This window comes from Syngnathoides biaculeatus, chromosome 17, assembly GCF_019802595.1.
Source record: "Syngnathoides biaculeatus isolate LvHL_M chromosome 17, ASM1980259v1, whole genome shotgun sequence".
Taxonomy (NCBI): Eukaryota; Metazoa; Chordata; class Actinopteri; order Syngnathiformes; family Syngnathidae; genus Syngnathoides; species Syngnathoides biaculeatus.
Genome location: NC_084656.1, coordinates 8,956,682 through 8,981,509, shown reverse-complemented (window position 1 = coordinate 8,981,509; position 24,828 = coordinate 8,956,682). Strand labels below are relative to the sequence as shown.

The 24,828-nt window shown below is 41.2% G+C and overlaps 1 protein-coding gene across 2 annotated transcripts in view; it reads left to right on the top strand.

The window, feature by feature from the left end:
* Positions 1-2,842: 2,842 nt before the first annotated feature.
* LOC133490570 (astrotactin-2) overlaps positions 2,843-24,828 on the top strand; it is a 301,145-nt gene continuing 279,159 nt past the window's right edge. The window contains exon 1 of one of the 2 annotated variants that reach the window (XM_061800811.1): positions 2,843-3,415. In XM_061800811.1, the coding sequence (XP_061656795.1) occupies positions 3,013-3,415 (403 nt within the window). In that variant the 5' untranslated portion in view covers positions 2,843-3,012. The remainder of the gene's footprint in view (positions 3,416-24,828) is intronic. The other variant, XM_061800810.1, reaches the window with a different exon arrangement.

Below are 24,828 nucleotides of genomic sequence, written 5' to 3'. Positions count from 1 at the left end.
CATGTGTTACAAGCAAGTTTCCTTCCTTGATCGTCTCTGAAAATGATTGGGGCTCAGCACCGAGTTTGCAAAATCAACAGACCCCGTGGCTTGAAATGAAATGATAGCCAGTTCGGAAGCAACTCGAAGCATGCATTGTTGCCTGACAAAAAGAGATGAGCAAGTGGTTGTGTTAAATATTTGTACGTCTCACAAGTCATTCACATGATTAAGTAGAATCTAGTTAGCAAATCAGCAAAAAGTCAGTCTAGATTTTATCTTAGTTTCATGGATATTTCCATGAACAGGCTCCTACGCACAATCAAATCCCGACATATTTAGATGAGATGAAGCAGCATGTGGTTATTTTCTTATACGTTCAGTGTTCAGAGTTCAGTGCTAAGAAAGTTTGACAGCAGACTTTGTGTACACTATTCCTTATGTCTGCTCTATACAACTGCTCCTCTCTCACCCACTGTCTGTCTCTTTGTATTTCTCTCTTTCTCTCACATTTACCAGTGTGTGCTAGCTATTCTAACAATTATTCTGTAAAGTGTGAAAAACATGGAAGAAATAGCAGCACTTTCAATAATATCTGTTTTTCCTGACGCCTTTGATGCGCCAAGCATGTTCACAATTGACAGGAAGGTAACAACAATGAAGAACAGGAACTGTATATAAAAAGGTGATTTGTGAGCAACCATTGTCAATGTTATACTGGAAAAACACACAAAAAAGAAAAACTGCATAGTAAAATGCATTTTTTTTAAAAGAACTTATGCCAAAGGCTACAATTCCTTGTAATTGCCTTTAAAATGCATCCACACCACACCATGTTGTTCCAAGATGGATGAGAGTGACGATGATGTTGGGATGATGATGATGATGATGATGATGCTTTTATAGATTGTCCCATTCTCATTCACTGGTGCAGTCACTCCGAGTGAATTACCCCTCGGCGGAGTGAATATTCTGTAATTGGAACTGGGATCTCTCAGGTGAAACATTCAGAGTTGCTACAGTGGGATTAATTTAACTTGCATGCATGCCCAAAAAGTTGGAGGAGACGTTTTTGAACCGCAGTATTTGTTGAAAGGCAACAAATAAGACAATGTCACTAAATGCTCTGGGGTCAAACATTTATTGACCGTGAACGCAATGGTCACATTTCAATATGCTATAGTGCAGTACAAGTATAAATAAAAGCTAATCACTGGAAAACTAAAATTTAGTAAAACTACTACGCTACTACTACGCATTTGGCATTCATGACACTCATACAAGTGAAAAGACAAGTCACCAACTATAATAAACTAAAATAATGTACAGTAAAACTTGACCCTTGCACCTCTAATTCAGCACAATGCAATAGAAAAACTGCAATGTTTTGAGGCACCACATATCCTGAGCTATACAATATTTTTTATACATATAATTGAGCCACACACATTGCATAATTCTCAAGGAAGAAGTGGTTTGCCTTGACCGCTGTAGCTATAAGAATACAAAGACAGGAAAGAGGCGAGAAATAAACGAAGGGTGCATATACAGTACTTCAATCTGAGCATTTTTCATGACTTTTTCATCCACAGCCGCATATGAAATTATAAATGTAGTCATGTAGAATTGGACGGCACGGTGGCGCAGCTGCAAAACGTCAGGACTGAGGTTCAAATCCAGGCCCGGCCTATGTGGAGTTTGCATGTTCTCCCCCGTGCCTGCGTGGGTTTTCTTGGGTCACTCCGGTTTCTTCCCACATCCCAAAAACATGCATTCATTGCATACTGTAAATTGCCTTTCAGGGTATACCCTGCCTCCTACCAGTTGACAGCTGGGATAGGCTCCAGCACTCCCCACGACCTTTGTGAGGATAAGTGGCTCAGAAAATGGATAGATGGATGGATGAAAAGAACAGAACGGGACAGGACAGAAAAGGGGGACAATGGTGAGAACCACAACACAACAATAGTAAGACAGGAAAGATATTAAAACACAAGCAATATTACAACACCTATTTGTAGATTGTGGGTTTGGGAAAAAGGTTCAAGGGGGGGGGACGCCCGGTGAGGAAATGCAGTTACTAACCAAGAGAACCAGCAAAGAGAGGACAGAAAAGGGTTGTGGTGGATGAGGGAAAATGAGCAAAGCATTGGTACTGTCGAGTGGTGTTGTGGGATTCCTTTTTATTTGTGTGTAAACACATGTAAGAACGTGTGCACTGATGTTAGTGTAATCTGTGTTATTATTAGTGATCTGAACAAAAATAATTCAAGTCTATAGTCTATGAGGCCCTGTAGCTCAGTGGTTAGAGCACTGGTTTGGGGTTGTGGTTTCATATCCCACTGGGGCCTCCACTCCCTGAGGAGGGTTGCGTCAGGAAGGGCATCCGGCGTAAAAATTGTGCCAAACATATGTGCGTTCATCTGAGATGACACGCTGTGGTGACCCCGAAAGGGACAAGTCGAAAGAAACTTACTTTAGTATTTAACTAAACTTTTTAGTGGATGAACAGCATATCACACACACGCTAGTCAACTGGTGTACAGAGCAGTTGGACGTAGATTCAAATGTTCAGAAGTTCACCTGAAAAAGATAGACCTAAAATGTCACCTGAAAAGCCAAAATGTTTCTGAATATCGTGTAGTCTTTTTTCCTTCGTTTTTTTTTTAACTTTGCAAGTTCAGCATTACGAGTTCAGATTTGGACTTTTCTATGAGAGTAATTTCTATGCAGAGTTTATTCGATCGTACTTTGTATTTGCAAATACTATTCGGAGTTGATGACATTTGAAATGACTGCTGAAACGCTCGAGCCTTCTCTGTTGAGTGAAACTCCAACCCGGATGACGCCCCTGCTTCCCCGCCCCTCCAAGCTCACCTGTGCTGCCGCCTCCTGGACGGCCGCGCATCGCCGTGTGCAGAACGAGCGTCTGGCTGGCTGGCTGGCTGGCTGGCTGCTCCCTCTCATAAGTGCGCGGCCACTCGACGAGGAGCTTTCAAAGCGGCACAAGCGCGCACAAGGAGCGGGGGACAGATGGCGAGCACCGCGCCGCTGCTGCTGCTGCTCTTCCGCCTGCTAGTCGCGGGGCTGACGCCGACCACCGCTGCTGGCGCTGCCGACGAGGGCACCGCCGGGGAGGGACACGCGGCTGGGACTCCGTGCGAGCTCAAGAGCGTCACCGTGTCCACGCTTCCCGTCCTACGGGAAAATGAGTTCAGCTTCACCGGCGTGGGAGTCTCCGGGAGCTCGGTTGGAGGAGGCGGAGGAGAAGGAGTCGGAGGAGGCGCCTCCGCCGGAGCAGGTGGCACCGCTGGAGGAGCACCGGGAGGAGGAGGTGGGGAATCGCGACTTCTGTTATTCGTCAGGACGGATCTACCTGGACGGATTTCCGTCATGGATGATCTCGACAACACGGCTCTGCCTTACTTCGCACTCGGTAAGCACCGTTTTGGTACTGGTATCCCCACCCCCCGCCACCCTCCCCACTTTCCCCCCAGAAACACATGATGATGATGTGCTGTTGGTCTTGGATGCACTTACTGAGTTAACATTTTTATTGATGTAACACAGACAGTAACCATTTAAAATCAGTTTTGATTCATCTCACACCACTGGTGTCCTTTAAAATTCCTGAAAGAGTGCGTTTAATTAGTACACACTACTGTACTACTTTTTTTTTTTTTTTTTTTTTGCAACTAAAGAGTTATTATTATTGCAAAACATGATTAGTAGCCTGGTGTGTGCACGGCTTCACAAGAAGTCAGTTTCTGGGATGTTGTGGTCAGCAAAATTCAACATGAGTAAAGGTTATTTTTGTTTTGATTTTTTTTAAACGATGTAGTTTTTTATGAATGATGAAATAGAACAAAAAGTACCATAAGTAAAACATCTTTAAGTTATCAGAACAATGTCATAGTGTGCAGTGTCCTAGCCACGCCCCTGATAATTTTAGAGCAAGAGTTTGAGGTGAAAATGAGTGACGGCGCTGAAACTGGATTATGAGGGTGTTATGTATATTGTGGCGGTAACATGGTAATTACTGGTGAGCACATCTGCCTTTCAGTTCTGAGCACCCGGGTTCAAATCCCGGCCCCACCTGTATGGAAACTGCATCCCTGCGTGAGTTTTCTCCCAGTATTCTGGTTCCCTCCCCAAAACATGCTTGGTAGGTTAATTGACTAACTCTGAATTATGAATGTTGGTGCAGTGGATGATTTTTTTTTTTTCTCTGTGGCCTGTGTTTGGGTGGCGATCAGTTCAGGGTGTACCAATGAGGTTGAATAAAAACTGGACTGCGCATCCATTATCAGGCATGAGGATTTCGGCAAGTATGGTAACCGATCTTTCGGTTCCGTTGATTTTTGTCCTGGGAAACGGTGGGAAACGATTTTATATTCATATTCTGCACCTCAGCTTTATCACCTCACCTTCTTCATTGGTTCCGGCAATAAATTCTTCAGATATAGTCCACTTTTGGAACGTCTTTAGGGACACAGTCTCTTGTCTCTTACGCTTAGCAACCGACATGTTTGACTAGCGTTTGAGTGACCCGGATATGAATAACTCGAACTTGCGCATGCGTAGCGCAGAAGCGGAAACCGGTGCCGTTTGTAAACAACACTGACAAAGCTGGGCGTTTTAATCATTAAAAATAAAGGGGTTCATGTTGGTTCGTTTTATACAGATTGTTGCATTTCGTTGAGAACTTGTTTTACATTCCACACGTGGGCGAATTTTATTAAAAGTCAGCCCTGAGATCTGGGACTTTTGGTTCCGTGTTTTCTCAGGCTGGGTAACGACACGATAACGGAACGATCGTTTCCGTGAAATGCTCACGCCTGCATTATTGGTTCCGCCATGGTCAACGGGCTGACTTTTGGTCAGGGCAAAAAGTATGGTAAACATACACATATTGTTATGGAAAATGATTAAATAAATATGTAATAATTAATTATCAAGGTTAAACTGAAACGCACTTACCAGTGAAAAGTTACTTCTTTACGACCTCCTGCATGGTTTTGACAGCCAACAGCGCAACAAAAGCTAAACCTAACGTATTCCAATTAAATTCAATGTAAGTATGTTTCACAATGTACAACTGTAAGGATGTCAAAGGAGGTCAATTTTCACGCGAAATAGTACCCAAAGCAATGTTTTGCCCTGACTGGGAGTTGACCATGTGAAAAGGGAATGTACAGATTCTAGTTATTATTCTACGTCATTGTGGTGTACCCTGCCTCCTGCTCAAAAGAGCTGTGATAGGCTCCAGCATACCCGTGATCCTCGTCAGGAGAAGTGATATGGAAAGTGAATGAATGAATGAATGAATGAATAAATAAAGACCAACATGCCCTGTCTCCCATTAATACGGCTGACCATAACTCAAAATAGATTTCTTTTTAAACTGCTTCTGGTTTGGACCCCCCACGCCCCCTCTCTCTCTCATTGGAATATCACAAACTGATTTATGTGAGATTGCAACTTTAGTGTTGTAAAAGTCTGTTACAAAACGTTTACTGTTACAAAATGTTATATTTGGACTTTTTTTCTCAGACACAAGTGATTATTTTCCAACTGTTATGACTTTGGTTTTATAAAATCACATTTTTGAGTGAAATTAATTATCATAAATTGCAATTTCATTCTTACTGTCACAACTTTTTTCTTCTAATATGGATCTCATAAAATTTACAGATTGATTCTTGTAATATTTTTATTTATATTGACATTATCATATAATAATGATTTTTGACAACATTGCAACTGTTGTTTTCTTGTAATTCTAAGATTTATTCTTATTTAGTTAAAAAAAATGGTACCATTGTAACATTATTCTCAAGCATCCTACCTTTATTTTCATAATATTCAGACATTTCCTCTAGAAAGCAACACACTTTCTTTGTAAATCACAAGTTAATTCTCATAAAATCATGAATTCTTTGTGTTGTTACAATTGTATTCCAATATTCCAATCCTTGATTTTATTCTCATATTATTATTGAATGTTTGCTTTCAGCGGGGGCCATCATACTATTTGACCCTAAGACAAAACGATTTTTGCAGTCCTCGTCTGCTTTAAATCCATTGAAAAGTGATTTACCTCACTGCTCAAGTTTTTTTTAGTTACGATCTTCTTTTTCTCCTCGGTGCTGCTGTCCACATGTTGTTACTGGAATACGATTACATTTCATGCACACCCTCGCCCTCTCTGGGCCCCAATCAAGGGATGCAATTTGGTCCTGCAAATATGCATGAAATTGATATTTTACTCTCACACCAGCACCCATTGACTCGCACTTGTGCGTGCGCACACACACATGCACACCCACACGCATACACACACACAGGAGGATAGTGGCTTATGTTACTTCCACTCAATGAGATGCTTAGCTAGAGTTTGCATCACTGTCAAGCGAACACACACACACACAGATTAGGCAACACATAAACGGCACCCCACAGCTAGTTTGACAAGTCGTAGTAATGTTCCACTTTTAAGATGATCTTGGGTGTAAATATTCACTGAGTTGATCATAATCGGAGGTCCAGTCGCAGTGGGAATGAGCTCGCCTATTGAATAACTGCTTTTCTTAAAGGAGATGGAAGTCTATACTCTTTACCTTTTACCTTCCACCTAGGATGTAATGTTATTCTTAAATAATGTAAATGGTAGCACCAAATGTTTCGAGGTAATGGTAACAGAGTTAGCAAGTTCCAAAGTCAAATTGCTGTTGTTTTTGCCATTTGTTATCGTCATACAAGTTTGTTGCATGCAAGGAGTGATGATGGTGTGAAAAAGGGCTCAGAAACAACATTGCATCTCTTTGGCTAGGGCTGACGTTGGTGTCTTGCTCAAGAGCACCTCAAGAGTAGTCAGCAATTTGACTACTCGTACACCAACAACAAGTGGCTACTTTACATTTGCATTCATCCGTATTCCAACTGTGACCCTCTGGTTTCAAAGAGCAAGTCCTTAAACCTACTGCCACAGCAATTTTTTGGTGAGAAATTAATCCTGGCAGTAACATAACATTTTTAACTTAGGTTAGTGTTATTTTAGTTTTAATTGTGTGATTTCAACATACACACACACACACACACAAAAGAAACAAATCTGACTTATCGCTCCACTTTAGCAGACTGAATACATTTTGGCTACTGTGAGAAAGCCATGTCCTTAAAATGACTTTATTTTTTTAGACTATATTTAGCTTGCTGTGTTTTTTTAATCCCTTCCCTTGGTCTTAATTTTCCTTCAGAACTGCCACAGGGAGGCTGAAAGGCTGGCAGGACGGCGAAGGGCTGCAAGCACTGCGATAGAGAATCACTTTTCTGTTCTTGACCACTAGCGAGGAAAAAGAGGCTTCTCTATACTCTAAAGCACCCGGCTCGGAAATTTACAGCTCGAGTCGGTCTGCTACATTAGCTTTGCAGCTGTTCATTCATCAGTGGCTAAACACTGATAAACTGTGGTACCTGAAAGGTCGCAGCATTAACAACATTAATTGTTGTTATGAATTTGTATTCTGTTTAATAAGAAGGAGCAAATATGTAGACTGCAGTCACTCAAAAATGTATGGGTGTGGTCAGTCGTGCCTGCAGATATAAAGATGCGGGTGTATGTTCTGTTTGTAATTATGATTATACCCCTTTAAGAGCGGAGGCGGGCGGTGTCAGGTAAACTAAGTAGACGTAGGCTGAGCAACAGCTCGTTGTTAGAGAGCGTGTGTTTCCGTATTAAAAAAAAAGACGTCAGGCTGTGGTTCACTGCTCTGGGTTGGTATTCGTGTGCGCTGAGAGTGTGCGCAGTGGCGCATCTTAGAGGGAACATTGGTCAAGACTACACAAAATAAGTGATGTCTTTCATTATTCAGTATTGCTAACAAATTTTACGTGCGTGATTTTTCATACTCAACTGTGCAGATTTACGAGTGGGATGGCGCGCGTGTGCATTCGCGCCCGTCAAATCACAGTGACTGAGACTGCTAAATTAAATTGGCAACCATTGTCAAATGTAATAAAACTACTAATAATACTGAACTGAAAAACAACAATCCTGCCTCCTTGCCAAACATCTCAAAACCTAAGTAGTTGTCATGCATTTGGGTCCTGTTTGACAAGTACTGAGTGAAGATATACACTGCGAAAATGTTACCTGAGAATCTTTCTACCCATCCTTCAGTGGCGAAGTACAGTGTCAACTTGAAATTCAGAGTCCTGAAATGTACATTGTTGTCATGTATTCAAGTTGTATTTGATGATGCAGGGTTCGCTCTCACTGAGCTCTGATAGTGCATTGCTCAGAAAGGCAGAGGCGCGCTCCATTTCTGATGACTTTATGAACGGGCATGTTGGCCACTGGCAGGGATACGTCAGTACGTCCTCCATACTGAAAGTGTCAGTTGTGCCTGTAGACATCCCTTCTTACCAGACACTCCAGCTGCTCTGTCTCTTCAGTGAGACTGACGCTCTGATTAACCCAAGAGCACCTCCCAACAGCGCACTGAGTTTCTGAACCTTCAGGAGTGTAGAGCGTGCACTTAAATTGAATTGCTTAAGATACAGTACCCATAGACTGCGAAACTTGCTTAGCATCCAACCATCAATGACCAAATACTGAAAAGAAAGTGGTAACCCTACCTCAAAGGTCTTCAAACTTTTGAGTTACTTTTTCCCAAAAAGAACATGTACTAGATTAGTTTAGCAATTAGCATTCATTAATATATCCTTCAATAAATAAATAAATATAATATAATATATACATAATAAAATGCAGCCCTATGGGGGCACAAACCAGTGCAATCTGTAGGCCGGTCCCAAGCCCGGATAAATGGAGAGGGTTGTGTCAGGAAGGGCATCCGGCGTAAAAACTGTGCCAAACAAATATGAGCGTTCATCTAAAGAATCCCGTACCGGATCGGTCGTGGCCCGGGTTAACAACGCCCGCCCCCGGCACTGCTAACCTGCAGGGCGTCTGTGGAAATTCAGGTACTGTGGGTCAAAGACAAAGAAGAGGAGGAAACCGGATCCATCGTCAGAAGAAAAAGAGGAATGCACAGAGCCTACAACTGCGTGTCGGGACTTTGAATGTTGGGACTCTGACAGGAAAAGCTCAGGAGTTGGTTGACATGATGATGAGGAGAAAGGTTGATATTCTGTGCATCTAAGAGAGCAGGTGGAAAGGTAGTAAGGCTAGAACTTTAGGAGCAGGGTTTAAATTATTCTAACACGGAGTAGATGTGAAGAGAAATGGAGTAGGGGTTATTTTAAAGGAAGAGCTGGGTAAGACTGTCTTGGAGGTGAAAAGAGTATCAGATCGAGTGATGAGACTAAAATTTGAAATTGAGGGTGTTATGTATAATGTGGTTAGCGGCTGTGCCCCACAGGTAGGATGTGACCTAGAGTTAAAAGAGAAATTCTGGAAGGAACTAGATGAAGTAGTTCTGAGCATCCCAGACAGCGAGAGAGTTGTGATTGGTGCAGATTTTAATGGACATATTGGTAAAGGAAACAGGGGCGATGAAGAAGTGATGGGTAAGTACGGGATCCAGGAAAGAAACTTTGAGGGACAGATGATGGTGGACTTTGCAAAAAGGATGGAGATGGCTGTGGTGAACACTTATTTCCAGAAGAGGGAGGAACATATAGTGACCTACAAGAGAGGAGGTAGAAGCACACAGGTGGATTATATTTTGTGCAGACGATGTAATCTGAAGGAGGTTACTGACTGTAAAGTAGTGGTAGGGGAGAGTGTAGCTCGACAGCATAGGATGGTAGTGTGTAGGATGACTCTGGTGGTGGGTAGGAAGATTAAGAAGACAAAGGTAGAGCAGAGAACCATGTGGTGGAAGCTGAGAAAGGAAGAATGTTGTGCGGCCTTTCGGAAGGAGGTAAGACAGGCTCTCGATGGACAGCAGAAGCTCCCGGAAGACTGGACAACGACAACCAACGTAATCAGAGAGACAGGCAGGAGAGTACTTGGTGTGTCTTTTGGTAGGAAAGGGGAGAAGGAGACTTGGTGGTGGAACCCCAAAATACAGGGAGTCATACAAGGAAAGAGATTAGTGAAGAAGAAATGGGATACTGAGAGGACTGAGGAAAGGCGAAACGAGTACATCGAGATGCGACGTAGGGCAAAGGTAGAGGTGGCAAAGGCTAAACAAGAGGCATATGAAGACATGTACACCAGGTTGGACACGAAAGAAGGAGAAAAGGATCTCTACAGGTTGGCCAGACAGAGGGATAGAGATGGGAAGGATGTGCAGCAGGTAAGGGTGATTAAGGATAGAGATGGACATGTGTTGACTGGTGCCAGTAGTGTGCTAAATAGATGGAAAGAATACTTTGAGAAGTTGATGAATGAAGAAAATGAGACAGGAGGTAGAGTTGAAGAGGCAAGTGTGAAGGACCAGGAAGTGGCAATGATTAGTAAGGGGGAAGTCAGAAAGTCACTACAAAGGATGAAAAATGGAAAGGCAATTGGTCTTGATGACATACCGGTAGAGGTATGGAAGCAATTTGGAGAGAGGGCTGTGGAGTTTTTGACCAACTTATTCAACAGAATACTAGCGGGCGAAAAAATGCCTTAAGAATGGAGGAAAAGTGTTCTAGTTCCCATTTTTAAGAACAAAGGGGATGTTCAGAGTTGTCGGAACTATAGAGGAATAAAGTTGACGAGCCACACAATGAAGTTATGGAAAAGAGTAGTGGATGCTAGACTCAGGACAGAAGTAAGTATCTGCGAGCAACAGTATGGTTTCATGCCTAGAAAGAGTACCACAGATGCATTATTTGCCTTGAGGATGCTAGTGGAAAAGTACAGAGAAGGTCAGAAGGAGCTACATTGTGTCTTTGTGGATCTAGAGAAAGCCTATGACAGAGTACCAAGAGAGGAACTGTGGTACTGCATGCGTAAGTCTGCTGTGGCAGAGAAGTATGTTAAAATAGTACAGGACATGTATGATGGCAGCAGAACAATGGTGAGGTGTGCCTTAGGTGTGACAGAGGAATTTAAGGTGGAGGTGGGACTGCATCAGGGATCAGCTCTGAGCCAATTCCTGTTTGCAGTGGTAATGGATAGGCTGACAGATGAGGTTAGACTGGACCATGATGTTCGCAGATGATATTTTGATATGCAGTGAAAGCAGGGAGCATGCAGAGGAACAATTAGAAAGATTGAGACATGCACTGCAAAGGAGAGGAATTAAGATTAGCCAAAGTAAAACAGAATATATGTGCGTGAATGAGAAAAGTGGAGGGGAAAGAGTGAGGCTACAGGGAGAAGAGATAGCGAGGGTGGACGACTTCAAATATTTATGGTCAACAATCCAGAGCAATGGTGAGTGTGGTAAGGAAGTGAAGAAATGGGTCCAAGCAGGTTGGAACAGCTGGCGAAAGGTGTCTGGTGTGTTATGTGACAGAAGAGTCTCTGCTCGGCTGAAGGGCAAAGTTTACAAAACAGTGGTGAGGCCGGCCATGATGTACGGATTAGAGACGGTGGCACTGAAGAAACAACAGGAATCTGAACTGGAGGTGGCAGAAATGAAGATGTTGAGGTTCTCGCTCGGAGTGACCAGGTTGGATAGGATTAGAAATGAGCTCATTCGAGGGACAGCCAAAGCTGGATGTTTTGGAGACAAGATTCGAGAGAGCAGACTTCGATGGTTTGGACATGTTCAGAGGCGAGAGAGTGAGTATATTGGTAGAAGGATGCTGAGGATGGAGCTCCCAGGCAAAAGAGCGAGAGGAAGACCAAAGAGTAGGTTTATGGATGTGGTGAGGGAAGACATGATGGCAGTTGGGGTTAGAGAGGAAGATGCAGGAGATAGGCTAAGATGGCAAAAGATGACACGCTGTGGCGACCCCTAACAGGACAAGCCGAAAGGAAAAGAAGAAGAAGAATATATCCTTCAATAGCTAAATACTAAAAATACAGTGGTCAAACCTATCAAAATCCAGATATTTGTCATGAAATTGTGTTCCTTTTAATAAGAAGAACGCTTGTAAACTGCTATTATAGCTTAGCTTTCATCCATGACTAAGTATTAAAAAGACAATAGTGCCTCGGGTTGCCTGTGATAAAACTTAGTTGTTGAGCAATTGAATCCTGTTTGACAAGGAGGAGCAATGAGTCAACAAGTACACTGCTAGTTGTTTAGCATCCATCCATCCATCCATCCATCCATCCATCCATCCAGACAGTACCGTACTGTAAGTGACTCAAGAAAGAGCACTGAGTGAATCTGCAGACTTCTGTTAGCTTTTTATTCCATAATTTCCATCGATCGATGCATCACCCACACATCTAGCCAGATAGCAACATAATTATACACTGCAAACTACTACTAAAGAAAGTGTTTCCTTTACTTTCTTGTAAATTCCTCATTCCTATTCTTCTTTTCATTTCGGCTTGTCCCGATTAGGGGTTGCGACAGTGTGTCATCTTTTTCCATCTAAGCCTATCTCGTGCATCTTCCTCTCTAACAGTCTTCATGTCCTCCATCACAATATCCATCGTATTTTCTTTGGTCTTCCTCTCGCTCTTTTGCCTGGCAGCTCCATCCTCATCACCTTTCTACCACTATACTCACTCTCTCGCCTCTGGACATGTCCAAACCATCAAAGTCTGCTCTCTCTAACCTTGTCTCCAAAACATTCAACTTTGGCTGTCCCTCTAATGAGCTCATTTCTCATCCTATCCAACCTGCTCACTCCGAACGAGAACCTCAGCATCTTCATTTCTGCTACCTCAAATTCTGCTTCCTGTTGTTTCTTCAGTGCCACCGTCTCTAATCCGTACATCGTGGCTGGCCTCACCACTGTTTTTTAAACTTTGCCCTTCATCCTAGCAGAGACTCTTCTGTCACATAACACACCAGACACCTTCTGCCAGCTGATTCAATCTGCTTGGACCCGTTTCTTCATTTCCTAACCACACTCACAATTGCTCTGGATTGTTGACCCTAAATATTTATTAAATATTTGAAGTCTTGTATTGTATTGTATTGTATTGTATTGTATTGTTCCAATTAATGTTGCTAAAAGTCTTGTATACATCTTTATAAGACTTCTATCTTGTTTAGAATATACCCATAAACACACACACATACACTGGATTCATGTCTTTTGTCGCTCTGCGTCTAATGCACTTTAAAATCCTACAAAAGCTTTATGTAGGTGTTCATGAGTGTTTTTGTGCAGACAGGTGGCCATATGCCCTCTATTAATGGCTATTTCTGTGAGCTCGTCAACATGGGTGGGAAGAGTCTCGAGCAACAAAACAAATATTCTGTCTGATATGTGATCTAATGGCGAAAAAATGCAAGCATGAATGATATTGTCAACATTTTCCCCATTATGTTAGTGCAGTAAAAGATTTTTGGGGATGTCTAAACAGCTGCTACATGAAAAATGTTTTTTTTTTCCTCCTCCAAGGTGATTCAAATGTGGGTTTATATGTTGGGTGTTATATCCCATCTTAAAATTTTTGCGTATCATGCACTTTAGTGTATTAAGAGGTAGCACAGTGAAAAAGCGGTTAGGTTGCCTGCCTGACAGTTGTGAGCTTTGGGGTTTGAATCTCGGCAACTATGTGGAGTTTGGATTTTCTCGCGTTGCTTGTATGGATATTTTCAAGGTACTCGGATTCTACGCACATTTAAGAATCAGGCATTGGATCAGTCAAGACTTATTTGTCCCTAGGTGTGGATGTGAGCATGAATGGGTGTTTGTTTGAATGTGCCCCAGCCCTCTGATTGACTGTGGACCTGTCCAGACTATATTCCCTGTCTTTCTCCCAAACTCAGATAGAGTAGGCTCTAGATCACCCATGACCTCTAAGAGGACAAGCAATATAGATGGCAGATGGAGGGATTAACTAAAGAGTCTAAATTGCCCGTAGGTGTGAATGTGACTGCAAGTGGTTGTTCGTTTATACTGTATGTGCCCTGCGATTGGGTGGCAACCATTTTTGCGTGTATTCCCGCCTCCTGACCGAGGACAGCTGGTATGTGCTCAAACACTCCCGCGACTCTTGTGAGTATAAGTGGCTCAGAAAATGCAAAGATGGATAAGGATTGATTTGATACAGCTTTGGGATGTACTCATTATTGTAATTGCTAATGTAGGATCGTAAAAAAATTATATTTTGTCACATTTCATATTTTGGTCACTGGACGTAGAATTGTCCTCCCTTTTCACTGGAATGGTTTTAGCTCACACATAGATTTTTTTTTTTTTTTTTGCAAGTGATAAACCCTTGCCATAATAGATCGCACACTCCCGTTTTCTTTTGAGGGCGTCAGCAGAATTATAGCAAAAGTTATGCATCAGGTTTTAATTCAAAGCTGGCTAAGTGGGCTCCCATTATCCAAGGAAGGGCGTTTAAAGTTGACAGAAATGTCGATGAGTCTTCAAGAGGTTGTGGCAATTTGTTTCAATTTGAGGTTCTTCCTTATTAGCTGAATGCTGTGCAATCCACAATGGAATGTTTGTCTCGCATCTCTTCCTTCATTGTTGAAGGCACTGTCGAGGTTTAGGGAAAAGAATGAAGGGTTGGTAAGGGACCACAAGTACTGTTCCTGTTGTGGTCTGCCTGCTCAGCTTTGATTTATGACCACAAGTGTCTCAGAAAATGGATGCGCAGTGTCGAGGAAACATATTAGCCCCTACCCCACCACCACCACCAATCTTCTTCCCTTATTGTCATGCATGTGAGGCACTCAGTCTATTTGGGTGGCCCCAGCCAATGGGGCATTAAGGCAATTTTCTTATGTTGATTCATATTTTGAAGACCTTTTTTTTTGCCGCATAATTGCGCACGGAGGGAGTAACACATGATTTTAAAACCTGGCGGGCTGTATGATTTTAGCAAAACTTTCTCTCCAAAATAATGGAGAGGAGCCAAGTTAAAGGACACTGAGATTTCAAGACGTTCTCAGAGTTGTGCGTATGGTAAACTATGACAACCCAATATGCTAAACTATCAAGAGAACTCACGATTCCTCTATGCTTTGTGGTAAAAATTTTCAACAATGATTAGGAAAGAGTGTCATATATTACATAACCAAAAGGAACAAAGTAAACAAAATGATCAAATGTGCTTGTCAATATTTAGTTTTGCCATTCTGCTATGCGATTTAAACATATGCCGAACTTTGAACTATGCACACACAATTCTGATACTTGTGTTAGTATCGGTGTTGATTCTATACATCTTTACTCGTATTTAGACAGGAAATTCGTCATATCCCCTGACATCAACACACTAATATTATTTTACCAGCTAGAAATATAACTTTCAGGTTAGTGGAGTAAAAGCTATGCCAGCCATGATACAGTAAAAAGTTCCAGCGGTAGGCTATTCATCAAAACAAGAAATTTCTCCAGTGCAGTTGCTGGCTGCACTTGGCACTGCTTGGCTCCACGACAAGCCGACTACGTTCATTTACTGAAGTCGCTGCACCACGTCACATTGAGTAAAGTGAAGTAAGCGATGGTATGATAACACATCGCTTCAATTGTCCTCTTACAGTTTTAACTTTGGTATTCTTAAAAAGCTATTTATTTTTTTGCTCACTGTATTTTGGAGTTAATATATATATCTGCCACACTGTAGGTTCTTTTTTGTTTCATGTACTCCTTTTCCACAGTGCCCCTTAGTGTTTACATTGAGACACCACATAGTTGCAAAGTTTTACAGGCTACATTTAACTCCCTTAGTACCAACGGCGTGTAAATGCGTTCTCATAAACCCATCCAAAGACATTAAGTCTCATAATGCTTAAATTATAACTGCATGCCATTTATTAAACAGGTTATGTTATTAATGTTGCCCACACTGCTTTTATTTCAGCGTGGAAAGGGAACATTCTGTCTGTGATATCTTCTTAGAACTTCATCCCCCCCCCCTTTTTTTTTTTTTTTTTTTTAAACCAAATGGATTTTTCCTTGCCCGGAGGAAAAAAATCTACAGAGCAAATGCCGTTCTGCCAGTGGCTTGCTGCATTGTGAGTGGTGTGGCGGCTGTAACCACAACTATAAAAAAATGTATCGAGTCCAGAAAATACTCTCGTGTCCATTGTAAAGCATTGTAACGCTCCAAACTCTGCTTCTGATTGACTGGCACTAAGAGAGGACTTGTACTTTTGATTCACTGTGTGTGTGGAAGCTCTTTACTAACACAGAGTGATGCACGCACATATGCGTAGCGCGAGTCTTACACCATGCATCATTGGACAAAGAATGAATATGCTTCATGCATCCTGCTAATTATTTGCACGTCTGAGACCTGGGACACACATCAAACAGATACCTGAGAAGATTTAATTTATATAAAGTTGTAGCATTCTATTACCTTAGTCAAATTTTGTCAATCTTGTAGATTTTAAACAGGCAAAGGAAATGTATTTATTTTTTTTATGTGCATGTGCTTCACTACGGTACACTTTTATTTTTTTTTCCATGCAAATGGTTTTCCTTTATTCATTTAAAATCATATTTCCCTTCACAAATGTATTTTTGCCCTTCATCTTTGCTCCTTTGTTCTGGGCTGAAGTCTTTTACAATGTCCCCTTTTACCACATTTTCTTTTTTGTGGAATGTCAAGCCACATCTTTCTTGGGTTCTCGTTTCCCTGTAGTTGCATCTTTGCAAGCATATAAACACAAAGGCAACTTTTTTGATGAGGAGATGGGAGATGAAAAGCAACAGTGAAACAAAACAACTCTGCCTTCACTGGTGAAAATGTTGTGTATTTGGATGCTGCATAATATTAGAGCCACTAAGCTACACATCAAAATTCATAAAGTTACTTATATGTACAGGATACACTTCCTGCTGTGTGTGCATTGAATACATAATGTGACACTGATTTATAAGGGGAATTCAGTTGACTTGCTCTTTTTCCACCTTGGGACCCTCTGATATTTTCCCTCTAGATAATGAAACACCCTGATTGGCAAATAACGTGGAATGTGTCTCTTTACTGTGGAACCCCCTGCAACACATTTGGCTGGCGTCTCCTCTCAATGCACACACAAAGTTTAAGCAAGAGGGGAGGGAGGTTTGCTCATGATAATGTTCCTCAATTGACATGCATGTGTAAAAAGAAAGCTGTTCGTGATAGAAACAGAGAATTGTTTTGTATTAATCAGTCACTGCTTGTGTTTTGTAAATGCATTACTTTTTCTTTACGGTTCTGTTCTATTAATATTGATGGCCAATTTGTATTCAGCAGCCAGAACATGAACATGTGTGCCGCTTTCCTATGTTGAAATGAATTCCTATTCCTGTTCATCATGTGTTCCTTCTTTGACATCTCTGATATCCATTTGAAGTTGCAACACAAAAATCCAAAGAAAAAGTAAAAGACACTCCATATATGTTAAAATGCATTTTAAGGGTCATGTTTACAGAAATTGCCAAAGTTCCATATCTTATTCTTTGGTTGTCATCAGTTTTCTTCAATTTTTTCCCTCTTTGCCTTAAAAAAGTGGATGCAGTCCTTGAGAACAGAATCTATGCTTGTTTTGGTCATGTGATATTGCAAAAAAGGATGCCCAATAAATATCAAAAATAAATATTAAAAGTTAATCTGATAATAGGTCTTTATGTATAAAAGGCAACTGAGTCCGAATCTGGACTGCTCTAAGACACTCTTTTGTATGCTTACTAAGCTGAAGTCTCACAAAACGTCACGCACGTTGACTATTCAAACTAGGCAGATTTTAGAGGCGTATTTTTCCCCAAATTGAACGACATCAGGGGCTTTCAACTTAAAAGGTCAGAGGATAATCTTGAGAATAAAAGTGCATCACCTCACCATTGTTGCAAATCTCTCAAGCCTTCAAGACTAAAGGAATTACAAAAATCACATCGCTGTAATAATTGCAAACGTGACGAGCACCATGAAAAGGAAAAAAAACGGGTAGTCTTTGTTGTACGTGTAAGCCGATCACAATGATGTGTAAGACCCATTAAATTTGATTCCCACCAGAATTTCCTCTGCACCCTGGAAAGGTTCCAGCTTTAGCGCATCCCCGACCACTCGTTTGATTGTAAATTGTGCAATGACTCACATTTCCTTTTGTGACAAACATTGTTTCTTCCGCACAGTTGCATTTCCACATTTTTGTTGGTTCTTATTTGTAGCCTGCACATTAGTCAGTAGAGTAATATTGTCCCATTCACAGCAATGGCATTTTCCTTGCTGTGTGTGGTCTGTGAGATAGAAAAGAAATCATACATAATAGCTGCAATATATATATATATATATATATATATATATATATATATATATATATATGTGTGTGTGTGTGTGTGTGTATAAACCAAGGCCACACCGTCCCGCACCTGATGACATATTGCCATGGATGGATTTTTTTATGTATTAGATCGTCACACTGCTGTATATGATGATGATCACATTATCCACTTTGGATAACTCGCATCTTTGCAAGCAAGCCGAGATGAGCGTCCTCAGTAAGCCCAAAGGGAAGATTTGGCCTCACACATTGCATGCTCATTGGTATGACACAGCTGTATCCACATCTTACCCCCTCTTTGCGTTTGAAGACACACAACACATTGTGCATTTTTTTTCAGGTATTTTGTCTGATGGTGGATTAAGCTCTGATCTGTCAGCAATTACCCTTGGAAGTAAGAACACAGCCGAGCGTTGCCTCCCCGAGGTCGCGGCTCACTGATCCGTCTTTAGACTGGTTAAAGGACCAAGGTGAGCAGTGGATTTGCAGCCCATTATGTTGCCACAGGTATTTATGGAGCAGGTGGTTCAAATTGTCATGCATATTGAAGGGGTGGATAAAGAGAATAAATTAGATTGGACTTTGACAAATGTGAGATATGGAGAAAATCAGGACATACTATGTATGCAGGTTTTTTGAGAGGTTAGCTGCAATTTATTGTGAACAAGCATTTGTGTGTGTGTTTTTTTTAACTTCCGTGGCCCCTCCTACTCTTCTGAAGTTTAACAAACCTTGAAATTGCTCTTGCAAGTACAGATTGAGAGGTTTTCATATGTTTTCCTTTCTTGAAATGCTGTATTTCAGCAGTATGATGGACGCTACTCTGTCTTGCCGGGGTGCCTTGTCCATTAGACCAAATAAACAAATGCCTCGCCACAAATAAGAAAGCTAGTAACTTTAATTATCTTCCACGATTGTTCACATATGAGACTGTAGTGGTAAGAATTTCTGTCCCAGAGTCCACTGGTCCTGGCTTTGAAACTCACTTCTCAGTTCTTCACGTGTTGTGTAGGTTTAGTCCTGCTTCCACCCGCATTCCAAAAATGTGCATGTTTATTTAATGGTTGTTCAGCTATACCTACCCAGTGATTTTCTGAAGACCAGTTACGCATGTACTTTCCCAAATTCAGCTGCAAAATGCTCAGCAAAGACCCTAATGAGCACAAGCATGCTTGGATATGACTAGATAGATGGATGGATATTTTTCACACATGACAAGACAGTTAAGTAGTACTTTTATTCTGATAACCAAAACAGCAGCACCAGAGTATGAAAATAGTCTCTCAGTTGAATTAATGCAATTAATTTTTACATGGTCAAATTTCAACATGTTTCAATCTTTTGCATCGAAATAGTAATTTGCGTGCCTTTTGGATATTGTTTATGGTGTATTCACGGTACCATAAAACATAATCCCGACAGCAAAACAGCAATTTGAGTTGAATAGGAATAAACAACATCAACATCACTCAGCAGCCATCCCTCCTCCTGTTCTGCATCCTCTTTGTTGTGCTGCTGCTGCCGCGGTGATTCACAGCCTGCAGCCATCCTCTGTGGAGAGGCGCGCCTGCCAGCAGCTCAGTTTACAAGACAGAGCCTGTTTTGATTTTTTTCCCTTTTTAAACCAGGATTCTCAGAAAGCTGTAGCAGTACGCAATTCGACTAAATACATGTTTTTTTGTTGTTTTTGTTTTCTTTTTTTTTAAGAATAGATTTATCAGGAAAGGACAAGGAAAATGATTTTGGGGTATAACAATATGTATCCCAAATACAGATAAACATCCAGGTCATCATCTACGTAGCTATTCATTTCACATTGTTATCCTCAATAAGATAATTCTACTTTTGGACAAAATACGGCATTCACCTTTGACTGGTCGCTGACCAACCTCAGACCACAAACTGTATTGACCTGCAACCATTCACATTCAAACCTATGGGCAATTTAAGATCTTCAAAGAACTGAACATGGTTGTTTTTTTTCACATTTTTCCCTATCAAGAGAAAACCCATGCAAACATGGGGAAAATAGCAAACTCAGGACCTAAAAGCACTGGAGCCAAGATTTAAAGCCCTCAGAACTGTGAGGGTTGGCATGCTAACCACCCGCCCCACAGACTTTCCTGGGACATCCATCCATTTTCTCTAAAGCTCATCCTCAATAGGGAAATTCTAGTCTTTCCTTGCTGACTTTAGAGTACCTCTCTGACTCATCATTGATCAGTCACAGAACACATACAGTAAAGAAAATAAGTATTTGGGCTCTCTACTCTATTTCAAGTTCTCCCACTTAGAAATCATGGAAGGGTCTGAAATTTTCATCTTAGGTGCTTATTCACTGTGAGAGAGATAATCTAAAAAGAAAAATCCAGAAATCACAATGTATGATTTTTTAAACGATTTACTTGTGCGATACAGCTGCAAATAACTATTTGAACACCTGTCCATCAGCTAGAATTCTGACCCACCAAGACCTTTTCGTACGCCTTTAAAAGTCCACCTCCACTCCATGTATTATCCTGAATTAGATGCACCTGTGTGAGGTCGTTAACTGCATAAAGACACCTGTCCACCCCATACAATCAGTAGAACTCAAACTTGTAACATGGCCAAGAGCAAAAAGCTGTCCAAAGACACCAGAGACAAAATTTTACAGCTCCAAAATTGGTCTTTTTCATCATAATTCCACTAATCGTGTTAGGAGGAAGAGGAATGATGAGTTCCATCCCAAGAACACCATCCCTACTGTGAAGCATGGGGGTGGTAGCATCATGCTTTGGGGGTGTTTTTCTGCACATGGGACTGGACGACTGCACTGTTATTAAGGAAAGGATGACCGTGGCCATTTATCGTGAGATTTTGGGGAACAAGCTCTTTCCCTCAGTCAGAGCATTGAAGATGGGTCGTGGCTGGGTCAATCAACATGACAATGACCCGAAGAACACAGCCAGGAAAACCAAGGAATGGCTCCATAAGAAGCATATCAAGGTTCTGGCGTGGCCTCGCCAGTCTCCAGACCTAAACCCAATAGAAAATCTTTGGAGGGAGCTGAAACTACATGTTTCTCAGCGACAGCCCAGAAACCTGTCTGGTCTAGAGAAGATCTGTGTGAAGGAGTGTGCCAAAATCCCTCCTGCATGTGTGGAAACCTGGTGAACTACTACAGGAAACGTTTGACCTCTGTAATTGCAAACAAAGGCTATGGTCCCAAATATTAACATTGGTTTTCTCAGGTTTTCAAAATACTTATTTGCCGCTGTATCACACAAATAAATCGTTAAAAAAATCAAACAGTGGGATTTTTGGATTTTTCTTTTCAGATTATCTGTCTCACAGTGGACATGCACCTATGATGACTATTATTATATATATATATATATATATATATATATATATATATATATATATGTATATATATATATGTATATATATATTATATTATATTATACTATTTCAGACCCCTCCATGATTTCTAAGTGCAAGAAATTGCAATATAGTAGGGTGTTCAAATACATATTTTCTTCACTGTAGAGTATATACAAAGATTTACACGCACATTGACAGCAAACCTCCAGTATATCTATGACAGCCCAGTTCCAAATGATTCAATGCCCTGGGAATAAAATTACTTCATCACATCATCATTTTTTTAAGCCCGTTTTCAAGCCACTTAAGGTCACCGTACAAACATAGTTACTATTTAAGAATTCAACCAATACAAAGATCAATTAAAATGGAATATGATATGGGAAATGTTAGCAGGCAGTCTGGAATAGGTGTGACTTGAGTTTGGATTTGAAGAGGATTAATGAATCTGTCTTCCTGAGGTCAGGTGGTATTGAGTTCCAAAGACGGGGGACTAGTTAAGGATGAGATTGGCTCAAGGCGTTGTCACCCACGGTGAACGTATGAGCACAAAGGCTGATGAGGTGAATGGAGGATGAAGATCTGAGTGAGCGGGTGGAAGGGGAAGTATGGCAATGTGTAGGATGTCAGCAAGATATGGCAGGGTGAAGTTATTGATGACCTTGAAGGTGAAGATCAGATCAGCCAGTTGTTGCAGGGCTGGAATGATGTGATGAGTAAAGGGGGTCCTTGTGATTATATGGCGACGGTTGCACCAATCCATCATGATCACTAGAGTCATTCGACTCCCATTCACCATTCAGATAGGACAAGGCAGTCACGAGGTCACATGACCGCACTCAAACCCATTGTGGGCCAATGAAAGTGACTTGTTCTTTGGGGGGGAAAAATACAGCCACTTGAGTGTGTTTACTTTAGAGAAGGGGTCTCAAACCCAATTTACCTTGGGGCCGTTGGAGGCAGAGTCTAGCTGAGGCCGGGCCGCAGCCGCGCCGCACATGGACGAGGACGCAAATTAAATTAGAATTTATGTTTTTAATCCAATATTCTCAAAAGTCTTTTTGTATTTTTTAACTCAAAATAAGATCAATAAGTAAGCTGGTGTAAACAAGTTGTGTGCAAAAATACTAATACAACGCCCCCTGGCAACGCTGCTCTAACTTTCACTCGTTGAAAAATGTTTCTCTCCTTGTACCAAGCCCGGTCGATGTCACATCCCCGAAAGCCATATACACCACCGTGATTAGTAGGTTGGCCAGCTCACCACACAACACTGTAAAAGTGCCTTTCATATAAAACTTAAGCGCTGCACTAACATTAAACTTGCATATTAGGTAAGGGTCACGAAATATCATCCATTTGCGGCCCGCCAGTTTCAGACCCCGGCTTCAGACACTCCCCCCCCCCAAAAAAAAGCAACAGCTTTATGATGCAGCTCTTAAATTGTGACTGCCCAAAGGTGGACATTTCAGCCTACTTCTAACTTGTGAAAACACAATACGGTAAGTTGCACATAGCTCTCTCTCTCCCTATCTCTCTTACACTCACTCGCTTGCACAACACTCAAACACATACACACCCTCCAGTCATTTAACGGAATAAGGCAAATAATGTTTCTGCAGTAGTGGTAAATATTTGGAAGAGTACTTTTTACTTTTACCTGATATTCTAAGGTACTCCTACTTGAGTAGAATATTTGGCGACTCTCCATTCCTCCAGTTCTTGGAAGTGGATGCTATCGACACCCAGACCATTAATTTGAGCGCAGTGGGAAACCGTTTTAAGTGAAATAGAAAAACTGTTAATTTTGGCAAGCATGGACTTGGTACCTATGACGAGGATTACATTTTTAACACTGTCAAGTTGTAGCAAGTTGGAAGGAGACCTAGTTTTTGAGTTCAGAGGAAGTAGTTATTAAGGGGAGAAAGAAAAGTGTGGCGGTGGGTGAGGTGGAGCTACAGCTGGGTATCATTCACCTAAATGTTGAAGTTTAAAGTTGAATTTTCAGAAAATATTTCTAAGAGTTAGGATGTAGGTGATAAAAAGGTGGGGGGCCAAGACAGAACGCCTAGAGACACCAGAAGAAATGGGGGAGGGATCTCATTTGAGTATTCACGTAGTCACATCAATGGAAAATTTTGAGTCTTTAATTAACCCTGTATGTTTTAGGAATTCCAAAGAAATTTAATTACAGTCTTTTATCCATTTATTCTTGACACCGCTTATCCTGTTTAGGGTTGTAGGGGGCCGCAGCCCTTCTCAGATGACTTTGCGTGAAAGTCTACAACCCCAAACTGATCCCAATTCCAATGAACTTGGGACATTGTGTTAAACAAACACTGTACATTTGTAAAACATGTTATATTTCAAAATGTATAATGTTAAAACTGATATTTTATTTTTAGTAAATTAATGAATAACTGCAGCTTTTCAACAGTCCAGGGTCTCCGTTGTCGTACTTTATTCTAAATAATGCGCAACACATTTTCAATGGGAGACAGGTTTGGACTGCAGGCAGACCACTCTAGTACCCCACACTCTTTTATTACAAAGCCACTCTGTTGTAACATATGCAAATTGTTTGGCATTGTCTTGCTGAAATAAACAAAAAATAAAAATAAAATAAAATTCAAATAAAAAGAAAACATTGCTTGGATGGCAGCATACGTTTCTCCAAATCCTGTATGTACCTTTCAGCATTAATGGTGCCTTCACAGATGTGTAAATTAACCATGCCGGATGCTTCTTTTCCTCTTTGGCCCAAAGGACACGACGTACACAATTTCCAAATCCAATGCCAAATGTGTAGTCATCGTACCACAGAACACTTTTCCACTTTGGATAGGCTCCAGCACTCCCGTGACCCTTGTGAAGATAAGTGGCTCAGATAATGGATGGGTGGGAGGGTCCCCTACCAAATTTATTTGGCATTGTATTAGTCTTACATGTTGTGTCATATATTACTCGTGTGGAGTTTTACTTTCCATTTGTATTTTCTTTTTGCTGCTTGTATGATGGGCACACTTTCACTCACAAATACACATGGACCTCAAAAAGTTACTTAGAATTGTTCATTAATTCATGCAAATTGAATATTAATTATTCATTCAAAAATAGAGCAGATGTTTTCTCGCTCCCGCCACATTCCTCCCGCCCTAAAGTTCATTGCCAGTCACAGATGATTTGATGATTTCAGGAAACTTAACAGATCATAATAGAG